Genomic DNA, 12705 nt, shown 5'->3' with positions numbered 1-12705 from the left:
AATTAGCTTCTGCTGCATAACAAATTACCTCAAAGTGCAGTGGTTTTTAATGCTGCTGGGAGAGGTGATGAGCTATGTTTTGAACATGTTGAGTTGGGGTGTGTAAGGAGCATGCAGGTGGCTGCCCAGTGGAGCACTGGCATACAGGCTGGAAATCCATCGGGACAATTGGAGTCAGAAGAAGGTGACATCTGAGCTGCTCATCTGGCACGTGGTCCCAAAGGGGCCTCTCAGAGGAGCATCTGGATAAGTTGAGCAAACGCTTAAGGGGATCAGGAAATTCCAGCCTGGCTGGAGCTTGGTCAGGGCTGGTGGAGAGCCCCTCCACCTGGAATTGACTTCTCCCCACCCCATTTTCACCTCCATCTTCTCCTACCCTCTCATCCTCTACCTTCCCTTCCCCTCTCTTCTCTCCCTCCCTTTTCCTTTCCTTCCCCTCTACTCCTCTTCCTTCTCCTCTCTGCCCCCTTCCTCCTTTCCCTTCCCCTTTCCCCCTTTCCTTTCTCCTCTCCGCCCCTCTTCTTCTGCCCCTCTGCTCCCACTAGAGGGCAGTAGCCGGCAGTTCCCGTCCCAGCGGCATCCCCGGGGCCTCCGCCTGTGCCTGGGCCTACTCTGTGGTTGGGGAGTCTGGCGAAGATGACCTTTAGTTCTGGGGCTCTTCCACCCTGTCCTTATAGGGTCTCATGTGGTAGGAAATGTGTTCAGGACTACGGAGCTACACATGTGCCAGTTGTTTCCTCCCTGACACTTGGGAACACAAGGTCCCAGAGAAGCCAGGCACCTTCCCTGCTGTCACAGGGCCCAAGGGCCACAGAGCTTTAAGAAGCAGGGACCCGGACATTTGAGCCCAGGTTATTCCGAAATGTTTTGTCCACATATTTTGTCCCAGATGTCTAAAGGCCAGCACCAGCCCTCCAGGGACTCCACCCCGCCTCATCCAGGACCCTCACCCTAGGCGGCTTGCCAGGATACATGCGGCCCAGGGGAAAGGCCGCTGGTGACCAGGCCGAGGAGGATTGTGTCTGAAGCAAGCACTTTACCACTAGACCAAACTCGCAGCACGATGCTTTTCCTCGAGCTCCAGGACTCTAAGATGCCCAGTGACAATGAACAGATAAGCAAAATGTTATATGTTTTATTCACTCATTGGTTGTTGGGTATGTCAGCTGAAAATATATATATTTATATATATGCAGTGTATATTATATAGATACATGGCATTTTATGCATACAAGGTGTAATGAGTGTAACTACTCACATACCGTGCAGTATCACTCAGACATAATCTTTGCAAGAATATGATGGGATTGAAGATTATCATTATAACCCAAGCCAAAAAAAAAAACAGAGCATGATCATGACAATGATAATACTTGGGCATGAATATAAAGGGGGTGGTCTGAAGGGCCAGTAAGAGGGAGGATTGGTAAAGAAAGAATACTGATGCTGAAGAGGATCAAGTATGAGACAAACAGATACATAAACAGATAAAAGTGGCACTGAAAACCCCTCAAACGCTGTAAAAGAGGGAACAGGTATAAGAATATGATCTTGCTCAAAGTACACCATGCATTTATGGAATCATCACAACGAAACACGTCTATACTACTACTATCTACTAATTAAAGATTAGTAGAAAGACAATAAAGTAAAAAACAATAGTAAACAATTAGTAAAAAACAATAAAGTGAGGATTTATAATAAAAGAAAAATATTAGGGAGTGGAGAGAGGTAGAGCTCTGTGATAGAACACTTTCTCAGCTTAAGCAAGGCCCTCCTGGTCTCTGTCCCCAATGTCAAACAAAATGTATTATGTACTTTGTAATGTTCATTTCACATCACCGTGTTGTGCAGAAGAGATTTGATCTCATCTGGCCTTTGTTTTCAGCTTCTAGGAGGTAATCTCTACTGTCTTTGGAATGCTATGCTTCATGGAGGTGGCCTCTCTTTGGCTGGGAAATCTTAGGTCAGTCCGATAATAGGGCTGTGTTTTGGTGAGTGCTTTGGGTCATAAAGTATCAACTTGACCTCTGGAGGGGCTAGAAATTGTGATTAGCCACAGGGTAACAAAGCATATCTGTGTGATGGAACCTTAATAAGCACTCTGTATATTAAGGCTCCTGTGTGCTTGCCTGTTATGATAGGAGATGTGTAATGTCACGTATCAATGAGATGCATAGGCGACGACCCCCGGAAGACCTGTGCTTATACCTTTAGGGTCCCCTGGACTGCTCTGTACTTCCAACTTTGGCTGATTGTAATCCATAACCTTTAGGTGTGAGAAATCACAACCATGTGTTTAAAAGCTTTCAGTAAGTTCTGTGAGTTCTTCTAGCAGCTTATGGGCTCCCCTAAAATTGAAATTGATATTTGTGATGGAGGTAGGCCGTTGGACTGTTTTCAAACTCTTATTTTGGACTCTTAGCAACAGTCCAAATCAAGAAGAAGGTTGCAAGTTCAGGGCTTTTGTTATATGATAATAAGTGAAATCTGACCAAGGAACTACTGCCGGGATCTTTCCTGAATCTCTACAGTTTTCTCCTTTCTTACCCAATTCTTTCCCTTCCATTCTATTTTTCCCCCTCTCTGCCTCTCTGCATTCTTCTTTTCCTTCTAGCTGGGTAGAAATCTTAGAGAGCTCTCTTGCTAGGGATTTGGGGAAGAAGGTGTCTTCATGTTTCCTAGAGATCTATGCCCAGGAGGCTACAATGCCCAGGAGTAAGAGGTAGTGTGGACACACCAGGAACTTGAACAGTGAAGCCTCTGCCACCTGTCCAGAGCTGTACTTGAGATCCGCGTAGCCCAAGTAGCCCAGATGGCTGGCATGAGCTAGGTGAGCCTGTTTGAGAGACTGAAATACCCACTTCTGGATTCAGAATCTTTACCTCAAATGCCTAAAATATTAGGTTCTGTGACCTAATATTTTTTAAAAAATGGAATGATCAAAATAATTTATATGCTAAATGCTGAAATAAATATTATTTGTAAATCAATGAAACAATGTTGAATTAAATGTATCACTTGTTATTAATCACATAATATATTTTATAATGTATGTGTGTTATATATCAACCCCACTTCCTGAGATTCAACCAGTGAAACTCAGCCAGAGAGTAAGTTTCCCATGAGCTTACTACACAATTTTTTTTTGTTGGTTGCGGGACTTGAACTCTGGGCCTGGGCACTATCTGAACTCTTCAGCTCAAGGCTATTGCCCTGCCCCTTGAGCCACAGTGCCACTTCCTGTTTTCTGCTGGTTAATTGGAGATGAGTGTCATGGACATTTTAGTGCCCAGATTGGCTTTGAACCACGATCCTCAGATCTCAGCCTTCTGAGTAGTAAGGATTACAGGCGTGAGCCAATGCTCCTGGCTTACTACACATTTTAAAGTATTCTAGCTACTCTGAATAGTAAGTTAATTCTTCAAACAATGTAATACTTCTGTGGCAAGTATTATTAATTGATGGATGAATAAGAGGAAGTACAGCAACTTTGTTCAAGGTCATAACAATTATGAAAACCTAGAGATTGGATTTGGACCCAGAACCTGTACTATGGTTTTTTGTTCTCTCTCTCTCTCTCTCTCTTGTCCTGGAGTTTGAACTTAGGGCTTAGGCACTGTCCCTGAACTTCTTTTGCTCAAGGCTACCACTCTACAGCAGCATCACTTCCAGCCTTTTCTGTGTCTGTGGTACTGAGGGCTTTATTCATGCTAGCCACATTCCCAGCCTGTTTGTTTTATTTCAGTATTTATTTTTGGTTAGTCTCTTATCTTAGCCTCAAAGCATTGGGATCACAGACTTGAACCACCATGCCCAGCCATAACCTGTCAGTATGCCTAGCCACCTGTTTCTATCTTGTTGAAGAACAAACTCTTTCCCCCCCCTCCTCCCTCCTCCTCCTCCTCCTCCTCCCCCTCCTCCTCCTCCCCCTCCTCCTCCTCCTCCTCCTCTTCTTCTTCTTCTTCTTCTTCTTCTTCTTCTTCTTCTTCTTCTTCTTCTTCTTCCTCTTCTTCTTCCTCTTCTTCCTCTTCTTCCTCTTCTTCCTCTTCTTCCTCTTCTTCTTCTTCTTCTTCTTCTTCTTCTTCTTCTTCTTCTTCTTCTTCTTCTTCTCCTTCTCCTTCTCCTTCTCCCTCTCCCTCTCCCTCTCCCTCTCCCTCTCCCTCTCCCTCTCCCTCTTCCTCTTCCTCTTCCTCTTCTTTCTGTTCTGGCAAATGAACTCAGATCCTCATACTTGTCAGGCTGGCTCACTTCACTTCAGCTATGTCTCCAAGCCTCTTTTACATTGGTTGTTTTTAATGTAGTATTAGATCTTGGTTTATGGACTAGGCTGGACTAAGATGCTCTTATTTGTGCTTCCCCAAGTTGCTGGGGGTGTCAGGCATGCACTATTGTGCTCCCTTTTTGGTTGAGATGGTGTCTTGAAAACTTTTCTTGGCCCTCCTTCCACAGCATTCTCAGCTCTCTTCCTTTCAAGTAGGTAGGATTATGGGTTTAAGCCTGGGCTGGGTCCTCTTCTTTTGATCATCCTGGTTCTTCCTTGAGGCAAGGTTCATGCAGTTTTTATGATAGGCTGCCTGCATTGAACCTTTGTTTTCTGGTAGGAAAACTGCCATAAAGATTTCATAGGCTTCTCATTTGTGCAGCTATTTAGCATTCATCTAGCCATCCTCCCCTTAGACTTGCTGCAGAACTGATTGGCTGATTTTTATTTTTCATTTCCAGATTTTTATTTTTCATTTCCTTCTTTCTTCCCTGATGCTACAGGATTAAACCTAGGGCTTTGCACATGCTAGGCCTGCATCCAATCACAGTACTATATACCTTTCTCTCCTGGCTGTTCTCTGAGCTCCTGCAGACCGTGCCAGGGTCAGAGCTGGACAGGTAAGAGCTAGATCAGCTCCTTTTAGACCACACCCTAGGTCCTTGACCACTGACTCTGATTCCTCTAGAGCTGTAATGATTAACTCCCTCAGATAGCTCACAGATAATAACTAGCTGTAAGATCTGCTGCTTCTCACCTCCAACAAGATACAGTGTGCATTGAGGTACCAAGATGAGGACAAGTAAGGAGAGGGGTGGCAATAAAGGGGTGCCAGCACAAGAACCAGACAATGGGACACCAGGACTGATGATGAGGAGGGAGATGGGTCTGTGGAGTGCCGTGTCTTTCAGTGCTGGCTGCATGATAGGCTCTGGCATCTTTATGTCACCACAGGGGGTCTTAGTTCTCATGGGCAGCCCTGGAGGCAGTCTGGTGGTCTGGGCAGTCTGCGGTCTCTTGGCCATGCTAGGTGCCCTGTGCTTTGCTGAGCTGGGTGCCCTGATTCCTGAATCCGGAGGAGAATATATGTACATCTTACGAACCTTCGGCTCTTTGCCGGGCTTCTTGGTGGTCTATGTTTACGTGCTAGTGGGCAGACCAGCTACCATTGCTGCTCTCTCCCTGAGTTTTGGGGAGTATGCCCTAGCTCCCTTCTACCCAGGCTGCCCCTCGCTACCTCAGGTTGCAGTCAAGAGTGTGGCTGCTTCCTGCATCCTGCTGCTGCTGGTGGTCAACTTGTGGAGCTCTTGGCTGGCCACCATACTCATGAATGTGTGCACGGCTGCCAAGGCGTTCTCGCTGCTAGTCATTGTGGTAGGTGGAGCTGTGGTGCTGGGCCAAGGTCATGGCCGAACCGAAGTTTTCCTGTCTGCCTTCCAAAACACAACGTTACAGGCAGGGAGCATCAGCATGGCCTTCTACCAGGGACTGTGGTCCTTTGAAGGTTGGGGTAGCATCAACTATGTGACAGAGGAACTGAAGAACCCGAAGGTAAGGCCGGCATACTGCTCCAGGGCTAGATCTCTGAGCAGTAGCATCTCCAGTTCCTGGAGTACCCGTGATCCAGATTTGGGGTGATGAAGATCATGAGCAAGCTGGCTGCAGACACAGGTTCCCTGCTTATAGTCATGGGACTTGAATGCCCGGCCACTAACTACCTTTGAGGTGAGTGTTATAAAGCCTCTGTTTTCAGGAAACAGATGAACTTTATAGCAGCATTCTCCACTCTTTTCTCCTTGCCCTGTAGATTTCTGGAATTTTCTCTACAGAGCATTGCTGTAGATATCTAAGCCAGTTGCTGAAGCCTGAGAGCTTCTTGTGGACACAACCTACTTTGAAACAAAGGAATAAGCCAGTCCTTCCTAGCTACCCCACCTGTAAGCTTTGGGATGCCCAGGACAGCTTGGGACTCCATTGGGCATTTTTTCTTACTGTGGATATTTGCTAGGAGTATATTTGCTTAGGATGTTATTCTTTGCTGCTGCTGAGGATGATGATGATGATGATGATGATTTTCCCCTTGCAGATTCTCAGAGAAACAGGACTGTGCTGGGCACGGTGGCTCACACCTGTAATCCTAGCTGCTCAAGAGGCTGAGATCTGAAGATTGTGATTCAAAGCCAGCGCAGGCACTAAAGACCCTGAGATTCTTATCTCCAGTTAACCTCTAGAAAATGGGAAATAGGGCTGTGGCTCCAGGGGTAGGGCAGTAGCCTTGAGCTGAAGAGCTCAGGGACAACGCCCAGGCCCAGAGTCCAAGCCCCAAGATCCACAAAAAAAAAAAAAAAAGCATAGCCTAAGATAATTCTCTGAATCAGCATTTGAAATTCTGCACTAACTTGGTCCTCAGAGGCACGCATGAGGAGGATTTTTGTTCATTTCATACTTCCCCTTCCAAGAAACTGTTAAATCTCTGACTAACCAGGGCCAGGCTTAGGGAAGATTTGCTGGGCTTTAAGTGGAGAACCAATACCCCTAGGAGTGACATCAGAAAATCTCACTATTCTTGTGGTGTCTCTGCTAGATTCCAGTCCATGGTACAGCTTGGGGCTCTGCTGGGCTTTGCTTTTGTTTGTTTGTTTGTTTTCTTACTTACTTACTTTCTTAATTTTTTTTTTTTTGCCAGCCCTGGGCTTGATCTCAGGGCCTGAGCACTGTCCTTAGATTTTTTTCTCAAGGCTAGAGCTCTACCACTTGGTCCACAGTACCACTTCTGGCTTTTTTCTATGTATGTGGTACAGAGGAATTGAACCCAGGTCTTGGTGCATGCTAGGCAAGCATTCTACCACTAGGCTAAACTCCTGGCCACTTCTTTCTTTCTTTAATTTGTTTTTTGGCCAGTCCTAGAGCTTGAACTCAGGGCCAGAGCACTGTCCTTGGGATTTCTCAAGGCTAGAGCTCTACCATTTGAGCCACAGTACCATTTCTAGCTTTTTTTCTATGTGTGTGGTATTGAGGAATTGAACCTGGGTCTTCTTGCATGCTAAGCAAGCACTCTACCGCTAGGCCAAACTCCTGGCCACTTTTTTTTTTTTTTTTTTTTTTTTGCTCATCCTGGGGCTTGAACTCAGGGTTTGAACACTGTCCTTGGCCCTTTTTTCCCCTCAAGGCCACAGCACCACTTCAAGCATTTTTTCTATGTATGTGGTATCAAGGAATTGAACCCTGGTCTTCGTGCATGGTAGGCAAGCACTCTACCACTAGGCCAAACTCCCTGCCTTTTTTGTTTTGTTTTTTTTAATAGATGGTTAATGATAGGAGGGCTGCCCAGAGAGGTCAGGTTCAAAAGTATAGCAGACTCTTTGCCCTTGAATGACTGTGCACTGGGTCATATATATGCTGAGTGCTTAACTTGCTAAGGGCATCCTACAGGGAGGCCTGTGATGGCGACCACATTTGCTACTTGGCTTACAGCCCATCTAACCTGGGCCTAGGCAGAGCCAGTCAGCTAGTGAATAGCAAACAAAAGAAATCTTAACTTTTCTGTTTCTTCTTCTGCTCTGATCTCTTGGTTGCCTTTGCAAGGAATTCCTGTCCTCCCACTCTTCAAGGAGAACTTAGTTGAAGTTCCACCTTCTTCTTCTAGAAGTTTTTTTTTTGCCAGTCCTGGGGCTTGAACTCAGGTCCTGGGCACTGTCCTTAGGCTTTCTTAAGGCTAGCACTCTACCACTTGAGCCACAGCACCACTTCTGATTTTTCTGTGTCTATTGTACTAAGGAATTCAATCTGGGTCTTCATGCATGCTAAGCAGGCACTCTACTACTAGGCCACGCTCCTGGCCCCCTCTCCTGGAAGTTGGCCACTCTTCTTTCCTCCTCACCAGGCTCGATCCTCTATACCTGTGCTGCTCTGAAGTTTCCCATCTCATTTCCCTGAATGCATGTCCATGCTGTGGGAATCACAAACTCACGTAGGAGGGACCTGAAGGGCTCTTGGCAGCCCTCATTCCCAGAACAATGCCAATATTTTTCTGGGGCCTAGAATGACCTTACTGGCTAACACATGTTCCTCTCTCTAACCCTGCAGCGAAACCTGTTGTGGGCACTGACAATTGCCATTCCCTCAGTCACCAGCCTGTACCTCTTTGTCAATATCAGTTACCTGCTGGTACTTTCACCTAGAGAGATCCTCTCCTCTAAGGCAGTGGCTGTGATTTGGGGGTGAGTGAGTCCTGCAGGACACCAGACATTCAGGATGGGGAAAGGTGGTGTTCTGTGTGTATTCAAATTTGCCTTTGAATGCAATACTTGCTCCATTTCTAAGGGCGGTTTTGTGGCTATCATCTAGTTCTTTTAGATTTCCTTCCTTTGATCTTTCTGTGTTCACAGGAACCAGATTCTGGGGTCCTGGGCCTGGTTAATGCCTTTAGCTGTTGCCCTTTCAACATTTGGGTCAGTCAATGGAGTGTTCTTTGGTGGCAGTCGTGTGTGCTTTGCAGCTGCAAGAGAGGGCCACATGGTGAGAGATGGGGTTTGCGGCCAGGCAAGGTGGTGGGGGCTACAGAAGGGGTGTTAGAAACCTACAAGCTATGTTTTCTCTTTTCTGAACCTAGTAATTAGCCTGTAGCAAGATTTCCCTAATAAGGCATGAACTCTTCTCTTCTGAGAGTCAGACTTGAGCATTCCATACCTCTCAACTTCACATCTAGGTAGTGAGGTGATTTTATGACTCTGGATCATGTGGAATAGAGTGTGACACAGACATTTGTGTAAAGCAAGAGTACAGACACCCTTCTTCTGGCATCTGGTCAACTAGATGAGCCACAAAGATGGAAAACCTAGAAACTGTGGTGTCTAGGGACTATTAATTAGCTTGGGCACACGGGGGAGACATTCCTTCTGGGATTCCTCAGGGCACTCCCTGACACTCCTCTACTTTCCAGCCCCATCTGCTGTCCATGCTTCACGTGCATCGCCTCACACCAGCTCCAGCCCTGATATTTACCACAATTGTGGCTTTGATCTTGATCATCCCAGGAGAATTCAGCACTATCGTGAACCTCTTGAGGCAAGAGAGACTTCGCCTAGGCTGGGGCTCTGGGTTGTGGGTATCTGCACACACATACATAGATGTACAAAAACGTGTGTATGTGTGTGTGTGTGTGTGTGTGTGTGTGTGTGTGTGTGTGTGTGTGTGTTTGGAGCCTTCACGTGTACCTGCTTGTATGGCTGCACATACATATAAACGCACATAGAACACTTCTTGAGCTCTGAGTATACACAACCCTCCACGTGCACACATATAGACTTATATGCCCACTTCTGGAAGCCCAGCCTCAGCAGGGTAACATTTCAGACATTCTTTTCCGGTCATGTTTCCAAAATTAAATGTGGCTCTTTCTCCTGCTCTGTTCCCCCAAATTCAATGGGACAGATTTTATTATTATTATTTTTTTTTTTACCAAAAGATACTCAAAGGCTTCTGTTTTCATTGTTACTATTTTTCTTTTTTCTTGTCCCTTTATTATGTGGAAATGTATTCAGGAATTATTAACACTCCTCAGAGCCCTTGGGCATGATATGATTTTTTTCCTTCTTTGTATTCTGGGTTTGTAGTCTGGATTTGGTCCCAGTGTAATAATGGTTGAGCTCTGTTAACCCATGCCAGCCTGTGAGGGCCCAGCTAGTGAGTGCATCAAAGTGGAGAGATGGTTTTCCCCCTTTTACTGTTTTCTTAGGGTAGAAATCACAGGATTAATCAAAGGAAAAAAATCCACCACTTTTTTTTTTTAGCTCATTTGAAGCTGGGTTGATAGGCAGATTCTTTTGTAAAAATCTTTTTATTGTTATTACAAAGGTGATGTACAGAGGGACTGCAGTTACATAAGTCTGGAAAAGCGTACATTTCTTTTTGGACCTTGTCACTCCTACCCTTGCTATCTCCCAGTGTTTCCTTCCCTTCCCCAACTACAAATGGTATAGTTCATTTTCAGCATAGTGTCCAGTAAATACCATTGCTGCATTTGTTCACCTTTTGTCCCTCCATTTCTGTGGACAGGCAGATTCTTAAACCAGCAGGCAAGCTAAATGCTGGGTGCAGAGGGAGCTTGGTAATAATTCAGGAATGGCATGTTCCCTTCCTTTGTTGTCTAATTGATCTGGAGCAGAACATACCGTGCCTGGCATGACTCTCTTAAGAACAGTACGTAAGAGACATGCTTTCCCCCACCCTTTCATCTTTTCCCCATGAGGAAGAATAATATCAAGTCCATAGTGAACATGGTGGGGTTGTCTTTGGGTGGAGACTGAAGAAGGGGGACTGAGAATGTCCTAACACAGAGTGAGAATCCTAGGAAGAGCCATTCCAACTAGAAACTATTGTTTCCTAGCCTTGACATTGAGAGGTAGCTTGGTTTTGACCTCCAGACAAGGCTTGATATGGATTCTGCCTCCATGGTTTGATGTTTTGTTTTTGTTTTTGTTTTTTTTTTTGCCAGTCCTGGGCTTGAGCTCAGGGCTTGAGCACTGTCCTTGGACTTCTCAAAGCTAGCACTCTACCACTTGAGCCTCAGCACCACTTCTGGCTTTTTGCTATGCATGTGGGATACCAAGGAATCGAACCTGGGTCTTCGTGCATGCTAGGCAAACACTCTATGACTAGGCCAAACTCTCGGCCCCTCGATGGGGTTTTTATTAGACTAACAGCAGCCACTTAACTAGAGACCCTGAAAAGGGCAGAGATGAGGGTTTGGTGAGCTGCTTAGTGGTCCAAATCTTACGTCATTAACCCTAAGTGCAAAGATGGGCTGGGAGGAGGGGCCCCTGCTACAAATGGGCCTGTCTCTGCAGAGAATACCAGCTTCTAGGAAACACAAACGTCCCTCCCATTCTTGGGGTGCTTCCTCCTAATCCACCCAGAGAGTGCTTGATCTAGACTTTTCCTTGTAGCTTGCTCTCCTGGATCACCAATGGGACCACCATTAGCAGTCTTTTGTACTTGAGGATAAAGATAAGGAATCTTCCACGAACTTATAAGGTAAATTTTGGAGTAGACATTGGGAGTGTGTGTGTGTGTGTGTGTGTGTGTGTGTGTGTGTGTGCATTCCTATGCATGTGCCAGTTCTGGGGCTTGAGCTTAAGGCCTGGGTGCTGTCCTTGAGCTTTATCATTCTAGGCTGGTTCTCTACTACTTGAACCATAGCTCTATCTCAGCTTTTTGGTGGTTAACTGGGTAAGAGTTTCATGGACTTTCCTGCTTAGGCTGGCTTCAAATCAAGATCCTCAAATCTCAGCCTCCTGAGTAGTGAAGATTACCAGGGATCATTGGATTTTTTTTTTCACCCTAGGCTACTAGATGAGGAAATTTTTTGGGCTATAGTCTCATCAAAACCCAGAGAAAGAACATAAGGGGAAGGATAGGTGCTGGTGACTCATACCTGCAGTCCTACCTGCTCAGGAAGCTGAGATCTGAGGATCCTGGTTCAAAGCCAGCCCAGGCAGGAAAGTCCATGGGATTCTTTTTTTCATATATTTTTTTATTGTAATTAATAGAAGGGTTACATTATATTCACATACATTGATACCCTTTCTCACGTCTTGGTCCCTATTTCCCTTCCCACTCCATGAGATTCTTATCTGCAGTTAACCACCAAAAAAGTGGAACCAGAACTATGGCTCAAGTGGGTAGAGTACCAGTCTTTGGCAGAAAAAGCTGAGAGATAGCGCCTAGGCCCTAAGTTCAAGCACCATGACTGACAAAGAAAACAAACAAAACAACACAAAGGAATACCACTACCATTATATTTGGCAAGATTTTTCTTATTTGCTGTTGGGGTGGATGAAGCAAATCGAATCACAAAGCATTTGTTCCACTTGCTGTAGAGTTGATTATTTCTCCTCTGGGGGACCCTAGTGGAGAACAATGGGGGGTAGGGGGACAGGGAACATGCACTTTGATTCACTTAGCAGAGATGCTTATCCTGGGCCCCAAGCCTCTGCTTCCTAAATAGTTCTCTGTGGGCCCAGAAGGTGACTCCAATGGCCCCATCAAGATACCCTGGCAGAGGCTGGAAGAGGGGAGCTGATGGTGGGTGCAGGCCGCAGGAAAGCAGAGAGGAACAGCAGACCCTCCCTTTGTCACGCATGTCAGGAGCCAAATGCTCACCCTGTGTCCCCTCCAGGTTCCCACCATCATCCCCATCATCATGCTTCTGGCTTCTTTCTATCTGGTTCTGGCACCTATCATCGACCATCCCCAGATGGAGATGTTGTACCCCTTCCTGTTCCTGCTCAGCGGTTTCCCGGTGTATTTCCTGCTTATCTACTTCCGGTGCAAGCCCAGATGTTTGCAAGAGGCCACCTTGCATCTCCAGCTGCTTTTTGAAGTTGCGCCAACCATGAAAGATTGCTGAGTGAGGGCTGGACAGGTTCTGCACTGCACTC

General features: G+C 45.9%; 1 protein-coding gene across 1 annotated transcript; it reads left to right on the top strand.

Annotated features, from left to right (window-relative positions):
- Positions 1-5056: 5056 nt before the first annotated feature.
- LOC150061052 (b(0,+)-type amino acid transporter 1-like) lies at positions 5057-12674 on the top strand. Its single transcript, XM_090336210.1, has 6 exons — positions 5057-5815; positions 8351-8484; positions 8653-8782; positions 9207-9331; positions 11212-11299; positions 12444-12674. The coding sequence occupies exons 1-6, from the start codon at positions 5057-5059 to the stop codon at positions 12672-12674; spliced, it is 1467 nt and encodes a 488-aa protein (XP_090192336.1).
- Positions 12675-12705: the final 31 nt, after the last annotated feature.

Source organism: Megascapheus bottae, chromosome 7, assembly GCF_031878675.1.
Source record: "Megascapheus bottae isolate mThoBot1 chromosome 7, mThoBot2.hap1, whole genome shotgun sequence".
Classification (NCBI taxonomy): domain Eukaryota; kingdom Metazoa; phylum Chordata; class Mammalia; order Rodentia; family Geomyidae; genus Megascapheus; species Megascapheus bottae.
This window is presented reverse-complemented; position numbering and strand designations above follow the sequence as displayed.